Source organism: Vicia villosa, linkage group LG4, assembly GCF_029867415.1.
Source record: "Vicia villosa cultivar HV-30 ecotype Madison, WI linkage group LG4, Vvil1.0, whole genome shotgun sequence".
Lineage (NCBI taxonomy): Eukaryota > Viridiplantae > Streptophyta > Magnoliopsida > Fabales > Fabaceae > Vicia > Vicia villosa.
This window is the reverse complement of record NC_081183.1, coordinates 536,105-559,061: the sequence shown is the minus strand read 5'-3', so window position 1 is coordinate 559,061 and position 22,957 is coordinate 536,105. Positions and strand designations below refer to the sequence as shown.

The 22,957-nt window shown below is 32.0% G+C and overlaps 1 protein-coding gene across 1 annotated transcript; it reads left to right on the top strand.

Annotated features, from left to right (window-relative positions):
• The first annotated feature begins 3,853 nt into the window (after nucleotides 1-3,853).
• LOC131594272 (ATP-dependent 6-phosphofructokinase 6-like) lies at nucleotides 3,854-7,889 on the top strand. Its single transcript, XM_058866358.1, has 14 exons — nucleotides 3,854-3,965; nucleotides 4,254-4,441; nucleotides 4,848-4,894; nucleotides 4,997-5,036; nucleotides 5,234-5,296; nucleotides 5,390-5,527; nucleotides 5,611-5,769; nucleotides 5,852-5,905; nucleotides 6,011-6,079; nucleotides 6,198-6,327; nucleotides 6,490-6,752; nucleotides 6,855-6,903; nucleotides 6,991-7,145; nucleotides 7,459-7,889. Exons 2-14 carry the CDS (start codon nucleotides 4,349-4,351, stop codon nucleotides 7,669-7,671), a joined length of 1,473 nt encoding a protein of 490 aa, XP_058722341.1. The 5' UTR covers nucleotides 3,854-3,965; nucleotides 4,254-4,348; the 3' UTR covers nucleotides 7,672-7,889.
• The last annotated feature ends 15,068 nt before the right edge of the window (nucleotides 7,890-22,957 follow it).

Sequence of the window (22,957 nt, the reverse complement as noted above, 5' to 3'; positions counted from 1 at the left end):
CCGCTTAGCGGCTGACAGCAAAAGTGAAATCTTGTTTTCGCCATAAGTTGAGAACCGTAACTCCGAATTGCGCCCGGTTCGAAGTGTTGGAAAGCTTATTCAATGCTCTATCCAATAATGAATGAATGGAAACCAAAATGATGATTTTGGTCATCCTTATTTCGAGCCTATGGAAGTCCGCTTGACGGTGGCTAAGCGGGCTTGCACCAAAACTGCGAAATCGAAGCCGTGCCTTTGACACTTTATTCCTCAAGGCTCCAATAAGCATGAATACCTATAAAAACAAAGGAAAAACTATCAAATGGTATAAAAGTATATGAAAATACAACTATTCACAAAGTATATGTATTTATACACAAAACGGGGAATTATTCAAACGGTATTAACAAAAGTATCGATAAGTGCCACTATTTACATACACAAAATAAGTACATTTTGGCACTTATCAGCGTTCTAACTCATTGTCGACGAGTAATACTCAACTCTCATTGATTTCCTCTAAACAATGATTAGATTCCCCTTCATAGATTTCCTCTAAACATTTTTCTTCTATCAAACACTTTAATAAATGATTAGTGAAACCCTGTATGTATCAACAAACTTTTATCACATAATATGAGCACACTCGTCTTCGTACCTTCAAGGTTTCTTTCATATCCTCGAGTTGTTCTCTGACTAAAATGTATCTAGTTATTGGTGCCATACAACTGATTGGTTATGATTATTCTGTTACCTTACCCATAGAATCAAAATTATCATTAACACTAGGGGCGTATAATGTTTCATGTATTACGATCTTATTGTAGTCCATCTCTTTAAAATTTGCAAGTTTAGATAAGACGCACACCTTTGAATTTTGCTCTTTGGGAATGTTATGAACGTATATCTTGTTGAACTTATCCAAAACGACATTCACAACTATCATGTAATTCATAATGATTGTATCTTTAGCCTGGTTGTCTCTCTTTATTTTGTGGCTTATTGTGAGTCAAACTTAATCACAGCTTTTTTGGCCTTCATTTTGAAAGCAATATTATATGCAACTATGCAATCCTCATACTACATTTGATTATTGGACATTGGGAATTCAAATCTTATTGGTACCTCGAAGGTAAGCCTACTTCGATTTCTAAAAGGATCCCAGGTCTATTGAACTTCATGTTGGAAAAACTTTATATGAACATCGCCCATCTAGAGGCAGTGTATGGTATCTTGTATACGACATCACCTCTCAGAGCTTATTCAACGTGGCTTTGGACTCGGGTGTCCATTTAAATGTCAATCTTTTCTTTAATAACTTGTATAATACTGCGATATGATGAGTTGCCTTCAAAATAAACCTTGATAGGATGATTAACATACAATTTAAACATTGGACTCCTCTCTTAGTCTTCGAGGTCTCCATATCTATCACGACCTTAAATTTTTATATAATGACCTTTATCCCATTTTTCGTGAGATGTTATCCTAGGAAACTACTGGTTTTCACCCTGAACATGCACTTCTAAGATTTTAACCATGTGTTTTATCTCATGTTTTCCTTGAAGACGACATCTAGGTGGTTTGTATGGTCTTCCTCTCTAGACTTCACCATCATATCGTCCATGTATAGTTCGTGCATATCACCTATTTTTCCTTTGAAGATCATGTTCATCATTATTAAGTATGTTGCTCTCGCATCTTTAGACTAGAGGGCACCACTTTGTAGCAAAATTTAATGTTCAATTCACCTATACTTGTTTTGTCCCTACGACGAGTTTAACCTTACTTCTCACATTACATGTTATGTGATAGCGATAAAGTAATGCATTTGAAGAAGGAAATACCTTTGCCACTGCATTCATCAACGCGGTATCGCGGTCCGTAACAATTTCCTTAGGCATCTCGACTTGTTCCTTCAAAAGTGACCGACACACCTCTAATGCCCATGTAAAATTATCCTTATTTTCACACTCCAAAAAAGAAAAATCAACCGCGTATGTCTTCTCGGTTGATGTAACACCGACTATCTCAAATAACTGAAGTCTATACTTGTTGTTCTTGTAGGTAGAATCGCGAATGAGAACTATCAATAACGTGTTGAACAACTTTATGGAATCCAGATGAGTCCAAAAAATATCTCGAACCGTAACTCCATCATCGCAAGTTCTGTACCGTGACACATATTTGTTATCATCCAACAATTTCAACTATTGTTGCTTCTCACTTCTATTTTCCCTAATTTCTTATTATTGTGGTACCAAATGTTATACACTTGCCTTATATTTAATACGTTGTCGAGTTCCTTTCATTTTAATGTGGCAAGTATATTTTTTGGTTGGACAAGATTCAAGGACATGTCACTAATACATGTCTTCTCTTCCGGTTTGAGCCGACATACGCTAGGATGACCTTGTAACTTTGAGCATAACTCATGGTTATGCAAACAACAAATAACACTAAATTTCCACTTATTGCTAGCCAACATATAACAACGAATTTTAAATGGACACTCACATTTTCTACAACCCGTGCCGTCTCTTTTAAACTTCCTTAGAAGAGGATGGTATTTCTCGCTTCTTTCGCACAACATTGTTACGAAAGCGTTTCTTCTTGCCGTACCATTATCAGATCTTCCTATTACCACACCAAAAGCAAGGTTAGTTGGATTTCTACGAATCCATGTGAGCATGTTTTCATGATCAACAAACCCTTGCTTGTTATTAAAGTCACCGCCGAGATCTAACGCCTTTACGACGACTCCTTCAACATTCGGAGAAACATTGACTAAAGGAACTAATTCTCTTGAGATATTATCAGAGTGCACCATACCTATTTGTAAATAATAACACAAATAATACAAAATCACAAGACTGTTGAAAATAAAAACACATACATGTTCCATAGATGCACCTCCAGAATGTGTTCATCTTCAACATGTTCTGTAGATGTACCTACAAAAGCAACGTTACATTTTTCATTAGAAAATTGATTGATAATGTGAGCAATACAACGAATAAAGATGAATGTGTTACCCGGAATTCTGTCTTCTCGGTCTCCCTTTGATATGTTGCACCAACAAATTGGAGTTTTAGAGTGAAAAATAATATTGATGATGTAGGGTTTTTAGGTTGTAGAGGTGAGTATTGAAGAAGAAAACCAACAATGGGGGGGGGGGGGGGGAGTGATCATGCTGGTTCAAATCAGATAGTTCTGTGCATTTAGTCATTCCGTATATGTAACTACGGAAAAATCTCTAAACTGAATTAATTTAAAGTTTTCTCATCGTTCACTGATTTAAAATGCTTCCGTAGATGAACCTCAGAAAAAAAAAAAATCAAATTTTGTCAAAAAAACTGCTTGCGGATGTGTTCTACGAAAACAGGAGACATAAACGAAATTTCTCTAAATGTCTAAGAGTTTCAAGGGGTGCAGTGAGATTTTCTCTTACTATTCTTTCTATAAAATATTTATTTAAATATGTTTTGATAATTAAATAATTAATAAAATAAAATATAATTAATAATAATAGAAATTTGTATTTTACTTTAAGAAATATAGAATATCTTAAGTAAACTTTTTTATAAGAAAATCTAAAATTCAAATATTGTTTATAAACAAATAAATTTTTTAAAAATATAAATAAATAACTTAAGAATAAAAAATTTTATTAATAAAGAAGTTAAATATTTGACCAAACTATTTTTTGACTTGAAAATATTTATTTATAGTAACAATCTAGAATAGGCATTACTAGTACTAGTACTTTACATTGAATTCAACAACAATAGTAGAACTAGAAGAATTAAAAATACATTCTACATAATAATACAATGTCTCTTACTTTTTTCTCTAGACACAAAAGTTAAAAGTAAATAATAAAAAATAAAAAAATCGGAATCTCCAAAGTTTATTCTAGAACAACACACCAAATAGCATATACCACTAGTCTTATATCACTCTGTGTTCCACGCACCTTCTTCTCTGTATGTCAACTTAGACTCTTCTTTTCTTTTTTTCAAAAAATCTTCAAAAACCATTCAAAAAAAATATAAAATAATTTATCCCTTTTTTTTTTTTTTCATTTCTTTTTCAAGTTTTCAACTACCTATTAAAGTTTCCACTCTTCTTTTCCACTTTCATAATTTTTATTATGATCAAATAATTTTCAAGAGATATTATTTTTATGCCACCAATTTTGATTCATATGGTCAAAAAAGTTTACTATATATATTACTCTATTTAATCTAACACTTGTTTATAAAATTTCATAGATTGTTTGTTCTTTTACAACCAAAATTCTTCATCAACCGAAGCTAGTTCCGAAGCTGTTACCGAACCTAAGGTTGTTAGTTCCGAAGCTGTTGAGATGGGTTTAACCGAACCTAAAGTTGTTTCTGGTCCTTCTGGTTATGTCCTTGAAGATGTTCCTCATTTGTCTGATTACATTTCTGATCTTCCAGTACGTCGTCGTTTTACCTCTCTGCTTTTCTCTAACGCTACTGTTCTTGGTCAATGATCAGTTGTGTTTCACTTTTTTTTTTAGTGTTTAATTTTGTTATTTTTTGAATAATTTAATAAAAATTCTTTTAAGATTCTTTTTTCTTCTGCCGACGTAAATTATTCTTATTATTAATATTATTAATTATTTGGTACTTACAAAAGAGAGATTGATTAATTATTATTCATGTTGGAAATTTTGGTGTTTTTTTTTTTTCTGCTTACAGATCAGATATGAACAATTGGTTGTATTTGTACAGCTTTTAATTTTTTTGAACTGTATAAATTTTTATATTTTTTTTGGGATTTTAAATTTTTTTTTTTAATTTTTATCAAATTTAGTGAAATTGTTCTTGGTGTTTTTGCAGACATATCATAATCCTTTGCAAGACAATCCTGCTTATTCGGTTGTTAAGTGAGTTTTATTTTTCTCTCTGATTTTGGTTTAGTTTACTGATTTTCTTAATTGACGATGAATTGAATTTTAATTTTAATTTTTTTTTTGAATTATTTTCAGGCAATACTTTGTGCATGTTGATGACACAGTTCCTCAGAAGGTTGGTATTTTTTGTTTTTAATGTAATTTTCAATTTGTTATGGAATTGGTTATAATTAGCTTTTAATTTTCATCTGCATAGAGTGAGTACTATTTAAGACAGTGATCCAGAATTTTGTTATAAAGAGGTTTCAATTAAGACATCATTACCTTAATTTATGTCTGAAATTACTTTTTTTTTTTTTTGTTTTCTGTTAGGTTGTTGTTCACAAAGATAGTCCAAGGGGGACACATTTTCGCCGTGCCGGCCCGCGCCAGAAGGTACGTTTTTATGCTATGTGGATTTATTTCTGAAATTATTAATAAATTTTGTGTTTTATTTTAAATTGTTGCATTTCGAAATTGGAAATTCAGGTGTACTTTGAATCAGATGAAGTTCAAGCTGCTATTGTTACATGTGGAGGTCTATGCCCTGGGCTCAACACTGTGATAAGAGAATTGGTTTGTGGCTTACACCATATGTATGGCGTTACTCGAGTTCTCGGAATCGAGGTAGTTCGATGTTTATGACATTAACTTGCTGTCGTGGTTATTTATTTGGTCTGGTTAGCTTATGAAAATGTTTTGATGTGAAGGGAGGATATAAGGGCTTTTACTCTCGCAATACAATTGCTTTAACTCCTTCGAGTGTTAATGGTATACATAAGCGCGGAGGAACTATTCTCGGTACTTCGCGAGGTGGACATGACACCAATAAGATTGTCGACAGTATTCAAGATCGCGGAATCAATCAGGTTCGTGTTTCTTTCTATTTACCGATATAGTTTTTGTGTGTATGTATAATATATCAGATTTTAATATTGGTTTGAATTTCAGGTTTATATAATTGGAGGAGATGGAACTCAGAAGGGCGCATCTGTAATTTTCGAGGTATCGATGATTTAAACGAGACTATCAAACTTGTAGGTTTATGGTTTAGAGAATGTTGCATTGAAGTAATGATTTATTAATAGTTCAATTTGATTCTCGATACAGGAAGTCAGAAGACGTGGTCTGAAATGTTCGGTTGTAGGAATTCCTAAAACCATTGATAACGATATCCCAGTGAGTCATTTTTCTTACATATTGTAGTTTCCAATTCATATGATTTGAATCCGTTTATTACGAACCATTTGCATCACTAATTGGTTAATTTCTTATACTTCTTTTTCATGATTAATAGATTATCGATAAGTCCTTTGGCTTTGACACTGCTGTTGAAGAGGCTCAACGTGCTATAAATGCAGCACATGTTGAAGCTGAAAGTGTTGAAAATGGTATCGGTGTCGTCAAGCTGATGGGTCGAGACAGTGGTATGTTTATAACACCTTCACCATTGTTTCATGTTACATTAGTTAGTACAAAGTGATGCTGTGTAGCGGCTGTAGCAGCGCTGTAGCACTGTTGCATAGTGAAATTTGAATAAAATGCCATTTTCTGTAACCTGCGATTGATAATATTGATTCAACGTGCAGGATTTATTGCGATGTATGCTACTCTTGCGAGTAGAGATGTGGACTGTTGCTTGATTCCGGAGTCACCGTTTTACCTCGAAGGTCCCGGTGGACTTTATGAATATATAGAAGAAAGACTAAAGGAAAATGGTCACATGGTTATTGTGATTGCTGAAGGAGCGGGACAGGAACTTCTTTCCGCGAGCATGGAATCCGACAAAAAGGATGCTTCTGGAAACAAGGTTCTTCTGGATGTTGGGTTATGGATATCTCAAAATATTAAGGTTTGTTTGTCACTTGTTATATTTATAGTCGATGCATCAAAATTTACTATGCTAAAACGTTGCTATTTTCTGGTTCTTACTTTAAGCATTTCGATCTTACAGGATTATTTTGCCAGAGAGAAGACACTGGCCATAACTCTCAAATATATAGGTTCGTAAAAACTTGCACGCGTGCGTAGACACTGAAAGGAGAAATCAATGACTAAAAGAATATTGCTTTTGCTTTTTTGTGTTACAGATCCGACCTATATGATCCGAGCTGTTCCAAGTAACGCTTCTGACAATGTGTACTGCACACTTCTTGCTCAAAGTGCTGTTCATGGAGCAATGGCAGGTTACACTGGCTACACTAGTGGACTTGTCAATGGAAGACAAACTTATATACCATTCTATGTGAGTTCATTGCTCATAACATTTGTTAGTTTTTATAGATAGCGTTGTTATGGTTTGATTCATGAAGGAAAACCAAACTGTTAATAGTTCATCTCGAACCGAATTGAATTTCAGGACTATTTAGAAAAATAAAAACCGAACTGAACCTTATTGAAAAGAACCAAACTGTGACTGATAGTTCATAAACTGAGCTGAACTGAACTGAATGTTCGGAAACTGGACATCAGAATTAGAGCCTTATTTGTCTCATTTTGGCTGCAAGAATGATACTCTTTTGGCTAACACTCATATGTTTTGTTGCAATGTTATGCAGAGAATCACGGAGAGACGGAATAATGTTGTGATAACCGATAGAATGTGGGCCAGGCTGTTATCTTCGACAAATCAACCTAGCTTTATAGATGCCGAGGTTTCCAATGAAGATGAAAATGGAAAAAAACCGTTGGACCAGTTAGCAGACGGACATTGTTTGGAAGACACTTTGGCTGATGAAAACGGCAGCATTTCCACCGCAATTGCTTGCTGATTGTCATTCATGTCTTTCTATTGAAGCATTTTAAGGAGTATATATTATAGAGTTATCATTTTTGTTCTTCCATGTCCATAAGAGATGGCTGTGGAAAATTCAGCCTGACAGGATTGTTAAATTAGTTAAGTTTAATGATGTTATGGTTAATAATGTGAATGGATTCTGGTATGTCCAGAAATGAACTTTGTTAGTTTGAATGTATTGTTCATGTTTAATGGCTGCCATTGATTCTAAACTGAAAAGTATACTGATTTAGGAATGAATAATGAATTGCGTTGGAGTTAATATCCTTCCTCTTCCTATGAATTTTTGGAAGAAAGATCTTTCCAAACCACAGTAGATATTGGGATGGTTGAAACATATCAGCTCCAAATGAAGCTTATAATCTAGTCATATATGCTCTTCAAGAGCTTTATATGACAATTGTATATGTTGAAAGAATGAACAACATGCTGAGAATGATTTGTAAGCGCAGAACATTTAAATGTTCAATTATATGAAATTCTGTATGGGTTGGTCTAGTGGTTGAGGCATGGGTTTTAAGAGTGTGCTTCTCTTAAGGTCACAAGTTCTCGAATCCTGCTAAGTGCAAACAATCCATGTGTTGGGTCAGTCCATACAGAATTTTTCTCTGGCTTTAAATAGGGCCCCCGCAAGTGGACAGTGGAATTGGTCCATTTGGATTAGTCGGTCGCAGAACGGATACCAAAATTTCAAAAAAAAAAAGCATCAACACTTACTTGTTGTAGACATGATTTGAGAATAGGATTGTCGTTCTTGTTACCTTGATTTGAAATCTTGAAAAGATGAGTGACCGAATCTTTCTCTGTATCTCACACTCCCGTTCACAACTCTCAACGGAGTAAGTTATGGAGCCGTTAGTTATGTTTTTTATTTCGTGATTACAGAGGAGATCTTGCCATATAATATATATAACCCTTGTCCCTGTCCATTATGAGTCAAGGGTTAAAGGTCACACTTTAATTAAAACGACCACTTAATCAATAAATGAGTCTACTTATGCACCTCCATTAGAATCTTGATTAACTCATTTTCACAAATTAAAATAACAATTGATTGCAGCCCACAAAATATTAGATCAATCTAATATTCTCCCACCTGGGCAAAATCAATTGTGTGATTTAAATTAAATATAAACACATTTGAAAAGATTATCGGGTTAATAACTAATTTCTTAAAATGCTGAATATGACTCATCCAACAAAAGTCTAGCAGTATGAATCATGACGATTATTATATCCTTCATTGACATAAAACCTTCCATGGTTACAGATACTACGAACTCCGTCAACTAGTCATCAGTGTGGAGTGTGGTAAAAAAAATAGCATGTCAATGTGATCCAACAACCAAACAACTATTTTCGTGTCAGTCCTTAATAATTTCTATCAATGAGTTAAAGCCAAAGAAATTGTATGATTTTGCAAACCATAAACCTTAGCTCTCATATGTCGTTGACCACAGACACAATGGTCCTGACAACACCGAAATCGAAATCATACTGCAGCTCCAATATGGCATCGACCACCAATATATTGGTGCCGAAGATGTCGAGCTCAAAATTATAACATACCTTGAACTTCAAACTAGTGTCAACCACATGCACTATGGTCTCAATGACACTGAGTCCCAATTGACATATCAATAAACAATGAGAAATAATAATAATAATAATAATAATGGAAAAGCTAACGTGTGTCCTAAAGACACAAATTCATAAACTAGTTATAGAAATATTCTCTTAAAATGTGTGTATTCAATTTTTTGAAAATTTAAATATGACTTTATTACACTTAATTTTTTCTAATTATAGTAATCTTAACATGTGTCCTTAAGGCACATGTTAGCATGACCCTAATAATAATAATAATAATAATAATAATAATAATAATAATAATAATAATAATATTCATTGCATTATTAATTGTTCAAAATAGAAAATAATTGACAATCCAACACTTAAAGTGTTCAAAATGAAATACAACGTAATAAGAAAATGACACAAAGAAGAAACTCTCAATAACCAAGTGCATCAAAAGAACTCGTAATGCCCATGTTATCAACATGGTTTTTGAACACAATGGGCCTAAGTCCCTTGGTTAAGGGATCAGCAAGCACGGAATCAGTACTAATGTGTCTTTCAAAATAAGTTCAAAACAAGTTCTTAGAACTAAGCTAACATTTTCCGCTAGCTCCACAATAATTTCAAGATCATTTCCTACCCAGAGCTTGGTTTCCCCTCAAATTTGGTCTCCGCTAGTTTTTGAACCCCTCCAGATTTGTTCCAAGCATTAAAAGCATGACAATCAGTTTTCTGATCCCCCGTTTTCTTACACCAAAAGGATTTCTTAAAAGCAACGGTCTTAGGACCTTCTATGTCACAATGTTGACCATTATCTGGTTTCCAAAATTCAGGATTTCTATGAGAAACGCTATTACTCCCTCCGTCTCATAATAAATGTCTTATTTGAGCAATGCGCGGTTTTTAAGAAAATGATTGGATGAGTTGGTTTTAGTAAAAAAGTTAATATCATTTACTAGAATACCCCTATTAATAGTAGATGAATAACGTGAAAGTTAATAAATAGGGGTATAATAGTGGAAAAATAATAATGATTGATGCATTGAAATTGTAAATGGACAATTAATTTGAGACAAATAAAAAATGCAAATGAGACACTTATTATGAGATGGAGGGAGTAGTATTTTTCTTATTTTTCCAAGAATTCTTATCAGAATGGGCATAGCATGAACAGTCAGAAGGGATAAATCACTTATTTCCTTCTTGAGTTTCTCTTCTTCAGCTACACACTTGGTAATAAGGTTATTGACGGTCCACTTATCACCAATGGTATTATAGGCAATTTTAATTTGAGTGAACTTAGTAGATAGGCAATTTAAGGCATGCGACACAATGAAATTCTCATTCAGGTCAATGTTATGGGTTTTCAGTTTGGTTTGGAAACGAACCACTCTAAGAATAAACTCCTTGACACCCCCATGGTTATCATATTTCATATTCGTGAGTTATTTTAGTACATATCCAAATTCAGTATTATCAGGTACCTGAAACCTCTCCAATAGTAGTAAGATATTATTTAGCATTCTCTTTCTCAGGTAATCCGTTGATCAGATGTTCATAAATGGTCCTCTTAATACCACACAAGCTAAGTCGGTTACTCCTCTCCCACTTAGCTATTTTTTTCTCTTTACGTGTACTCTGAACATTGATCACAAGTTCTGCTTCGTGCAATGCCGTGTGGAGATCAATAATCTCAAATGGCCCAAGCCAATGGTTACAGGAGAATGGTGATACAAACTAACTGTATGGATATTTACCATGTACTAAGCAAGGAAGTTTTTTGGAAGCTTTTGTATTTTGAAAGATTTTCGTGTGCTATACTACATAAAATCTTGATTAAAACGACCACTTAATCAATAAATGAGTCTACTTATGCACCTCCATTAGAATCCTGATTAACTCATTTTCACAAATTAAAATAACAATTGATTGCAGCCCACAAAATATTAGATCAATCTAATATTCTCCCACCTGGGCAAAATCAATTGTGTGATTTAAAATTAAAAATAAACACATTTGAAAAGATTATCGGGTTAATAACTAATTTCTTTAAATGCTGCCGCATTTTAAGAAAGCAAATTATTCTAAGTGCAGTATCTGAATATGACTCATCCAACAAAAGTCTAGCAGTATGAATCATGACGATTATTATATCCTTCATTGACATAAAACCTTCCATGGTTACAGATACTACGAACTCCGTCAACTAGTCACCAGTGTGGAGTGTGGCAAAAAAAATAGCATGTCAATGTGATCCAACAACCAAACAACTATTTTCGTGTCAGTCCTTAACAATTTCTCTCAATGAGTTAAAGCCAAAGAAATTGTATGATTTTGCAAACCATAAACCTTAGCTCTCATATGTCGTTGACCACAGACACAATGGTCCTGACAACACCGAAATCGAAATCATACCGCAGCTCCAGATTTGTTCCAAGCATTAAAAGCATGACAATCAGTTTTCTAATCTCCCGTTTTCTTACACCAAAAGGATTTCTTAAAAGCAACGGTCTTAGGACCTTCTATGTCACAGTGTTGACCATTATCTGGTTTCCTAAATTCAGGATTTCTATGAGAAACGCTATTACTCCCTCCGTCTCATAATAAATGTCTTATTTGAGCAATGCGCGGTTTTTAAGAAAATGATTGGATGAGTTGGTTTTAGTAAAAAAGTTAATATCATTTACTAGAATACCCTTATTAATAGTAGATTAATAACGTGAAAGTTAATAAATAGGGGTATAATAGTGGAAAAATAATAATGATTGATGCATTGAAATTGTAAATGGACAATTCATTTGAGACAAAGAAAAAAATGCAAATGAGACACTTATTATGAGGCGGAGGGAGTAGTATTTTTCTTATTTTTCCAAGAATTCTTATCAGAATGGGCTTAGCATGAACAGTAAGAAGGGATAAATCACTTATTTCCTTCTTGAGTTTCTCTTCTTCAGCTACACACTTGGTAATAAGGTTATTGACGGTCCACTTATCACCAATGGTATTATAGGCAATTTTAATTTGAGTGAACTCAGTAGATAGGCAATTTAAGGCATGCGACACAATGAAATTCTCATTCAGGTCAATGTTATGGGTTTTCAGTTTGGTTTGGAAATGAACCATTCTAAGAATAAACTCCTTGACACCCCCATGGTTATCATATTTCATATTTGTGAGTTATTTTACTACATATCCAAATTCAGTATTATCAGGTACCTGAAACCTCTCCAATAACAGTAAGATATTATTTAGCATTCTCTTTCTCAAGTAATCCGTTGATCAGATGTTCATAAATGGTCCTCTTAATACCACACAAGCTAAGTCGGTTACTCCTCTCCCACTTAGCTAATTTTTCTTTCTCAATGGTGATACAAACTAACTGTATGGATATTTACCATGTACTAAGCAAGGATGTTTTCTGGAAGCTTTTGTATTTTAAAAGATTTTCGTGTGCTATCTTCCAAAAGTCACGAAATTCGTTACACTTGCAAACTTTTGTATTTTGAAAGATTTTCGTGTACTATACTACATAAAAGTCATGAAGTTTGTTACACTTGTATACATTGGCATTTTGGAAGATTTTCGTGCGCTATACTACGTAAAAATCACGAAGTTCGTTAAACTTGCAAATTTTAATATTTTGGAATATTTTCGTGTGCTATAGTGCATAAAAGTCACGAAGTTTGCTAAACTTGAATACATTGGTATTTTCGAAGACTTTCGGGTGCTATACTACATAACGTCACGAAGTTTATAAGAATTTCAAATTTTAGTGTTTTGGAAGATTCTTCGTGTGCTATATACTACATAAAAGTCACGAGATTTCTTAAACTGGCAAAATTTGTTCTTTCGGATGATTTTCGTGTGCTATACAACATTAAAAACACGAAGTTTGTTAAATAGCAAAATTTGGTATTTTGGAAGATTTTCGTGTACTATACTAAATAAAAGTCACGAAGTTAGTTAAATTGCAAAGTTTGGTATTTTGGAAGATTTTCGTGTGCTATACTACATAAAAATCACAAACTTTGTAAATTTGATTCTTTGATATTTATGAAGAATTTCATGTGCTATACTACATAAAAGTCACGAAGTTCGTTAATCTTGCAAAATTTGGTATTTTGGGAGATTTTCGTGTGCTATACTACAAAAAAATCAAGAAGTTCGTTAACCTAGATAAATTTGGTATTTTGGAATATTTTCGTGTGCTATACTACATAAAAGTCACAAAATTCTTTGAATTTGCAATCTTTGGTATTTATGAAGATTTTCATGTGCTATACTACATAAAAGTCACAAAGTTTGTTAAACTTGAAAATTTTGAAATTTTGGAAGATTTTTGTGTGTTATACTACATTAAAGTCCCAAAGTTGGTTAACGCTTCATACATTGGTATTTTGGAAGATTTTCGTGTGCTATATACATCGTAAAAGTCACGAAGTTTGTTAAACTTGCAAAATTTGGTCTTTTTTGGAAGATTTTTATGCGCTACACTACATAAAAGTCACTAAATTTGTAAAACTTGCAAAATTTAGTGTTTTGGAAGATTTTTCATGAGCTATATACTACATAAAAGTCACGAAATTTGTTTAACTGGAAAAATTTGGTCTTTTGGAAGACTTTCGTTTGCCACTGCATAAAAGTCCCAAACTTCGTTCAACTGACAAATTTTGGTATTTTGAATATTTTATGTGTGCCATACTACATAAAACTCACGAAGTTCATTAAACTTGCATACATTGGTATTTTTGAAGATTTTCGTGTGCTATACTACATTAATGTCACGAAGTTTGCTAAACTTGCATACATTGGTATTTTGGAAGATTTTTGTCTGCGATATCACATAAAAGTCTAGAAGTTCGTATAACCAGAAAATTTTGGTATTTTGGAATATTATCGAGTTCTCTACTACATTAAAGTCACAAAGTTCGTAAAACTTGTATACATTGATACTTTTAAAGATTTTCGTGTGGTATATACTACGTAAAAGTCAAAAAGTTTGTTAAACTAGCAAAATTTGTTCTTTGGAAAGATTTTTGTGTGCAACACTACAGAAAAAGTCACGAAAATTTTTAAACTTGCAAATTTTGGTATTTTGGAAGATTTTCATGTGCTATACTACATTGGTATTTTGGAAGATTTTCGTGTGCTATACTACATAAAAATCACGAAGTTCGTTAAACTTGCAAATTTAATATTTTGGAATATTGTCGTGTGCTATACTACATAAAAGTCACGAAGTTCTCTAAACTTGAATACATTGGTATTTTCGAAGACTTTCGTGTGCTATACTACATAACGTCACGAAGTTTATAAAACTTTCAAAATTTAGTGTTTTGGAAGATTTTTCGTGTGCTATATACTACATAAAAGTCACGAGATTTGTTAAACTGGCAAAATTTGGTCTTTCGGAAGATTTTCGTGTGCTATACTACATAAAAAACACGAAATTCGTTAAATAGAAAAATTTGGTATTTTGGAAGATTTTCGTGTACCATAATAAATAAAAGTCACGAAGTTCCTTAAATTCCAAAGTTTGGTATTTTGGAAGATTTTCTTGTGCTAAACTACATAGAAGTCACAAACTTCGTTAAATTTGAACCTTTGATATTTATGAAGAATTTCATGTGCTATACTACATGAAAGGCACGAAGTTCGTTAATCTTGCAAAATTTGGTATTTTGGAAGATTTTCGTGTGCTATACTACATAAAAATCAAGAAGTTCGTTAAAGTAGCAAATTTTGGTATTTTGGAAGATTTTCGTGTGATATACTACATAAAAGTTCCGAAGTTCGTTAAATTTGCAATCTTTGGTATTTATGAAAATTTTCATGTGCTATACTACATAAAAGTCACGAAGTTCGTTAAACTTGAAAAATTTGAAAGTTTGGAAGATTTTCGTGTGTTATACTACATTAAAGTCACAAAGTTGGATAACACTTCATACATTGGTATTTTGGAAGATTTTCGTGTGCTATATACATCGTAAAAGTCACGAAGTTTGTTAAACTTGCAAATTTTGGTCTTTTTTGGAAGATTTTTATGTGCTACACTAATTAAAAGTCACTAAATTTGTAAAACTTGTAAAATTTAGTGTTTTGGAAGATTTTTCGTGTGCTATATACTACATAAAAGTCACGAAATTTGTCAAACTGGAAAAATTTGGTCTTTTGAAAAACTTTTGTGTGCCACTGCATAAAATTCACAAACTTCGTTAAACTTGCATACATTGGTATTTTGGAAGATTTTCGATTGCTATACTACATTAATGTCACGAAGTTTGCTAAACTTGCATACATTGGTATTTTGGAAGATTTTCGTCTGCTATATCACATAAAGTCTAGAAGTTCGTATAGCCGGAAAATTTTGGTATTTTGGAAGATTTTCGTGTTCTCTTCTACATTAAAGTCACAAAATTCGTTAAACTTGTATACATTGATACTTTTAAAGATTATCATGTGGTATATACTACGTAAAAGTCACAAAGTTTGTTAAACTAGCAAAATTTGTTCTTTTGAAAGATTTTTATGTGCAACACTACATAAAAGTCACGAAGTTTTTTAAACTTGCAAATTTTGGTATTTTGGAAGGTTTTCGTGTGCTATACTTCATAAAAGTCACGAAACTCGTTACACTTGCAAACTTTTGTATTTAAAAATATTTTTGTGTGCTATACTACATAAAAGTCATGGAGTTTGTTACACTTGTATACGTTGGTATTTTGGAAGATTTTTCGTGTGCTATACTACATAAAAATCACGAAGTTTGTTAAACTTGCAAATTTTAATATTTTGGAATATTTTCGTGTGCTATACTACATAAAAGTCACGAAGTTCGCTAAACTTGAATACATTGGTATTTTCGAAGACTTTCGTGTGCTATACTACATAACGTCACGAAGTTTATAAAACTTTCAAAATTTAGTGTTTTGGAAGATTTTTCGTGTGCTATATACTACATAAAAGTCACGAGATTTGTTAAACTGGCAAAATTTGGTCTTTCGGAAGATTTTCGTGTGCTATATTACATAAAAAACACGAAATTCGTTACATAGCAAAATTTGGTATTTTGGAAGATTTTCGTGTACCATACTAAATAAAAGTCACGAAGTTCCTTAAATTCCAAAGTTTGGTATTTTGGAAGATTTTCGTGTGCTATACTATATAAAAGTCACAAACTTCGTTAAATTTGAATCTTTGATATTTATGAAGAATTTCATGTGCTATACTACATGAAAGGCACGAAGTTCGTTAATCTTGCAAAATTTGGTATTTTGGAAGATTTTCGTGTGCTATACTACATAAAAATCAAGAAGTTCATTAAACTAGCAAATTTTGGTATTTTGGAAGATTTTCGTGTGCTATACTACATAAAAGTCACGAAGTTCGTTAAACTTGAAAAATTTGAAATTTTGTAAGATTTTCGTGTGTTATACTACATTAAAGTCACAAAGTTGGTTAACCCTGCTTACATTGGTATTTTGGAAGATTTTCGTGTGCTATTTACATCGTAAAAGTCACGAAGTTTGTTAAACTTGCAAATTTTGGTCTTTTGGAAGATTTTTATGTGCTACACTACATAAAAGTCACTTAATTTGTAAAACTTGCAAAATTTAGTGTTTTGGAAGATTTTTCGTGTGCTATATACTACATAAAAGTCACAAATTTGTTAAACTGGAAAAATTTGGTCTTTTGGAAGACTTTTGTGTGCTACTACATAAAATTCACAAACTTCGTTAAACTTGCATACATTGGTATTTTGGAAGATTTTCGTGTGCTATACTACATTAATGTCACGAAGTTTGCTAAACTTGCATACATTGGTATTTTGGAAGATTTTCGTCTGCTATATCACATAAAGTCTAGAAGTTCGTATAGCCGGAAAACTTTGGTATTTTGGAAGATTTTCGTGTTCTCTTCTACATTAAAGTCACAAAGATCGTTAAACTTGTATACATTGATACTTTTAAAGATTTTCATGTGGTATATACTACGTAAAACTCACATAGTTTGTTAAACTAGCAAAATTTGCTCTTTTGAAAGATTTTCGTGTGCAACACTACATAAAAGTCACGAAGTTTTTTTAACTTGCAAATTTTGGTATTTTGGAAGGTTTTCGTGTGCTATACTTCATAAAAGTCACGAAATTCGTTACACTTGCAAACTTTTGTATTTAAAAATATTTTTGTGTGCTATACTACATAAAAGTCATGAAGTTTGTTACACTTGTATACGTTGGTATTTTGGAAGATTTTTCGTGTGCTATACTACATAAAAATCACGAAGTTTGTTAAACTTGCAAATTTTAATATTTTGGAATATTTTCGTGTGCTATACTACATAAAAGTCACGAAGTTCGCTAAACTTGAATACATTGGTATTTTCGAAGACTTTCGTGTGCTATACTACATAACGTCACAAAGTTTATAAAACTTTCAAAATTTAGTGTTTTGGAAGATTTTTCGTGTGCTATATACTACATAAAAGTCACGAGATTTGTTAAACTGGCAAAATTTGGTCTTTCGGAAGATTTTCGTGTACCATACTAAATAAAAGTCACGAAGTTCCTTAAATTCTAAAGTTTGGTATTTTGGAAGATTTTCGTGTGCTATACTACATAAAAGTCACAAACTTCGTTAAATTTGAGTCTTTGATATTTATGGAGAATTTCATGTGCTATACTACATGAAAGGCACGAAGTTCGTTAATCTTGCAAAATTTGGTATTTTGGAAAATTTTCGTGTGCTATACTACATAAAAATCAAGAACTTCGTTAAACTAGCAAATTTTGGTATTCTGGAAGATTTTCGTGTGCTATACTACATAAAAGTCACGAAATTCGTTAAATTTACAATCTTAGGTATTTATGAAAATTTTCATGTGCTATACTACATAAAAGTCACGAAGTTCGTTAAACTTGAAAAATTTGAAATTTTGGAAGATTTTCGTGTGTTATACTACATTAAAGTCACAAAGTTGGTTAACCCTGCATACATTGGTATTTTGGAAGATTTTCGTGTGCTATTTACATCGTAAAAGTCACGAAGTTTGTTAAACTTGCAAATTTTGGTCTTTTGGAAGATTTTTATGTGCTACACTACATAAAAGTCACTAAATTTGTAAAACTTGCAAAATTTAGTGTTTTGGAAGATTTTTCGTGTGCTATATACTACATAAAGTCACAAAATTTGTTAAACTGGAAAAATTTGGTCTTTTGGAAGACTTTTGTGTGCTACTACATAAAATTCACAAACTTCGTTAAACTTGCATACATTGGTATTTTGGAAGATTTTCGTGTGCTATACTACATTAATGTCACGAAGTTTGCTAAACTTGCATACATTGGTATTTTGGAAGATTTTCGTCTGCTATATCACATAAAGTCTAGAAGTTCGTATAGCCGGAAAATTTTGGTATTTTGGAAGATTTTTGTGTTCTCTTCTACATTAAAGTCACAAAGTTCGTTAAACTTGTATACATTGATACTTTTAAAGATTTTCATGTGGTATATACTACGTAAAAGTCACAAAGTTTGTTAAACAAGCAAAATTTGCTCTTTTGAAAGATTTTTGTGTGCAACACTACATACAAGTCACGAAGTTTTTTTAACTTGCAAATTATGGTATTTTGGAAGGTTTTCGTGTGCTATACTTCATAAAAGTCACGAAATTCGTTACACTTGCAAACTTTTGTATTTAAAAATATTTTTGTGTGCTATACTACATAAAAGTCATGAAGTTTGTTACACTTGTATACGTTGGTATTTTGGAAGATTTTTCGTGTGCTATACTACATAAAAATCACGAAGTTTGTTAAACATGCAAATTTTAATATTTTGGAATATTTTCGTGTGCTATACTACATAAAAGTCACGAAGTTCGCTAAACTTGAATACATTGGTATTTTCGAAGACTTTCGTGTGCTATACTACATAACGTCACGAAGTTTATAAAACTTTCAAAATGTAGTGTTTTGGAAGATTTTTCGTGTGCTATATACTACATAAAAGTCACGAGATTTGTTAAACTGGCAAAATTTGGTATTTCGGAAGATTTTCGTGTACCATACTAAATAAAAGTCAAGAAGTTCCTTAAATTCCGAAGTTTGGTATTTTGGAAGATTTTCGTGTGCTATACTACATAAAAGTCACAAACTTCGTTAAATTTGAGTCTTTGATATTTATGGAGAATTTCATGTGCTATACTACATGAAAGGCACGAAGTTCGTTAATCTTGCAAAATTTGGTATTTTGGAAGATTTTCGTGTGCTATACTACATAAAAATCAAGAAGTTCGTTAAACTAACAAATTTTGGTATTTTGGAAGATTTTCGTGTGCTATACTACATAAAAGTCACGAAATTCGTTAAATTTGCAATGTTAGGTATTTATGAAAATTTTCATGTGCTATACTACATAAAAGTCACGAAGTTCGTTAAACTTGAAAAATTTGAAATTTTGGAAGATTTTCGTGTGTTATACTACATTAAAGTCACAAAGTTGGTTAACCCTGCATACATTGGTATTTTGGAAGATTTTCGTGTGCTATTTACATCGTAAAAGTCACGAAGTTTGTTAAACTTGCAAATTTTGGTCTTTTGGAAGATTTTTATGTGCTACACTACATAAAAGTCACTAAATTTGTAAAACTTGCTAAATTTAGTGTTTTGGAAGATTTTTCGTTTGCTATATACTACATAAAAGTCACAAAATTTGTTAAACTGGAAAAATTTGGTCTTTTGGAAGACTTTTGTGTGCTACTACATAAAATTCACAAACTTCGCTAAACTTGCATACATTGGTATTTTGGAAGATTTTCGTGTGCTATACTACATTAATGTCACGAAGTTTGCTAAACTTGCATACATTGGTATTTTGGAAGATTTTCGTCTGCTATATCACATAAAGTCTAGAAGTTCGTATAACCGGAAATTTTTGGTATTTTGGAAGATTTTCGTGTTCTCTTCTTTATTAAAGTCACAAAGTTCGTTAAACTTGTATACATTGATACTTTTAAAGATTTTCATGTGGTATATACTATGTAAAAGTCACAAAGTCTGTTAAACTAGCAAAATTTGCTCTTTTGAAAGATTTTCGTGTGCAACACAACATAAAAGTCACGAAGTTTTTTAAACTTGCAAATTTTGGTATTTTGGAAGGTTTTCGTGTGCTATACTTCATAAAAGTCACGAAATTCGTTACACTTGCAAACTTTTGTATTTAAAAATATTTTTGTGTGCTATACTACCTAAAAGTCATGAAGTCTGTTACACTTGTATACGTTGGTATTTTGGAAGATTTTTCGTGTGCTATACTACATAAAAATCACGAAGTTTGTTAAACTTGCAAATTTTAATATTTTGAAATATTTTCGTGTGCTATACTACATAAAAGTCACGAAGTTCGCTAAACTTGAATACATTGGTATTTTCGAAGACTTTCGTGTGCTATACTACATAACGTCACGAAGTTTATAAAACTTTCAAAATTTAGTGTTTTGGAAGATTTACATAAAAGTCACGAGATTTGTTAAACTGGAAAAATTTGGTCTTTCGGAAGATTTTCGTGTGCTATACTACATAAAAAACACGAAATTCGTTAAATAGCAAAATTTGGTATTTTGGAAGATTTTCGTGTACCATACTAAATAAAAGTCACGAAGTTCCTTAAATTCCAAAGTTTGGTATTTTGGAAGATTTTCGTGTGCTATACTACATAAAAGTCACAAACTTCGTTAAATTTGAATCTTTGATATTTATGAAGAATTTCATGTGCTATACTACATGAAAGGCATAAAGTTCGTTAATCTTGCAAAATTTGGTATTTTGGAAGATTTTCGTGTGCTATACTACATAAAAGTCACGAAATTCGTTAAATTTGCAATCTTAGGTATTTATGAAAATTTTCATGTGCTATACTACATAAAAGTCACGAAGTTCGTTAAACTTGTAAAATTTGAAATTTTGGAAGATTTTTGTGTGTTATACTACATTAAAGTCACAAAGTTGGTTAACCCTGCATACATTGGTATTTTGGAAGATTTTCGTGTGCTATTTACATCGTAAAAGTCACGAAATTTGTTAAACTTGCAAATTTTGGTCTTTTGGAAGATTTTTATGTGCTACACTACATAAAAGTCACTAAATTTGTAAAACTTGCAAAATTTAGTGTTTTGGAAGATTTTTCGTGTGCTATATACTACATAAAGTCACAAAATTTGTTAAACTGGAAAAGTTTGGTCTTTTGGAAGACTTTTGTGTGCTACTACATAAAATTCACAAACTTCGTTAAACTTGCATACATTGGTATTTTGGAAGATTTTCGTGTGCTATACTACATTAATGTCACGAAGTTTGCTAAACTTGCATACATTGGTATTTTGGAAGATTTTCGTCTGCTATATCACATAAAGTCTAGAAGTTCGTATAGCCGGAAAATTTTGGTATTTTGGAAGATTTTTGTGTTCTCTTCTACATTAAAGTCACAAAGTTCGTTAAACTTGTATACATTGATACTTTTAAAGATTTTCATGTGGTATATACTACGTAAAAGTCACAAAGTTTGTTAAACTAGCAAAATTTGCTCTTTTGAAAGATTTTTGTGTGCAACACTACATACAAGTCACGAAGTTTTTTTAACTTGCAAATTTTGGTATTTTGGAAGGTTTTCGTGTGCTATATTTCATAAAAGTCACGAAATTCGTTACACTTGCAAACTTTTGTATTTAAAAATATTTTTGTGTGCTATACTACATAAAAGTCATGAAGTTTGTTACACTTGTATACGTTGGTATTTTGGAAGATTTTTCGTGTGCTATACTACATAAAAATCACGAAGTTTGTTAAACATGCAAATTTTAATATTTTGGAATATTTTCATGTGCTATACTACATAAAAGTCACGAAGTTCGCTAAACTTGAATACATTGGTATATTCGAAGACTTTCGTGTGCTATACTACATAACGTCACGAAGTTTATAAAACTTTCAAAATTTAGTGTTTTGGAAGATTTTTCGTGTGCTATATACTACATAAAAGTCACGAGATTTGTTAAACTGGCAAAATTTGGTATTTCGGAAGATTTTCGTGTATCATACTAAATAAAAGTCAAGAAGTTCCTTAAATTTCAAAGTTTGGTATTTTGGAAGATTTTCGTGTGCTATACTACATAAAAGTCACAAACTTCGTTAAATTTGAGTCTTTGATATTTATGGAGAATTTCATGTGCTATACTACATGAAAGGCACGAAGTTCGTTAATCTTGCAAAATTTGGTATTTTGGAAGATTTTCGTGTGCTATACTACATAAAAATCAAGAAGTTCGTTAAACTAGCAAATTTTGGTATTTTGGAAGATTTTCGTGTGCTATACTACATAAAAGTCACGAAATTCGTTAAATTTGCAATGTTAGGTATTTATGAAAATTTTCATGTGCTATACTACATAAAAGTCACGAAGTTCGTTAAACTTGAAAAATTTGAAATTTTGGAAGATTTTCGTGTGTTATACTACATTAAAGTCACAAAGTTGGTTAACCCTGCATACATTGGTATTTTGGAAGATTTTCGTGTGCTATTTACATCGTAAAAGTCACGAAGTTTGTTAAACTTGCAAATTTTGGTCTTTTGGAAGATTTTTATGTGCTACACTACATAAAAGTCACTAAATTTGTAAAACTTGCAAA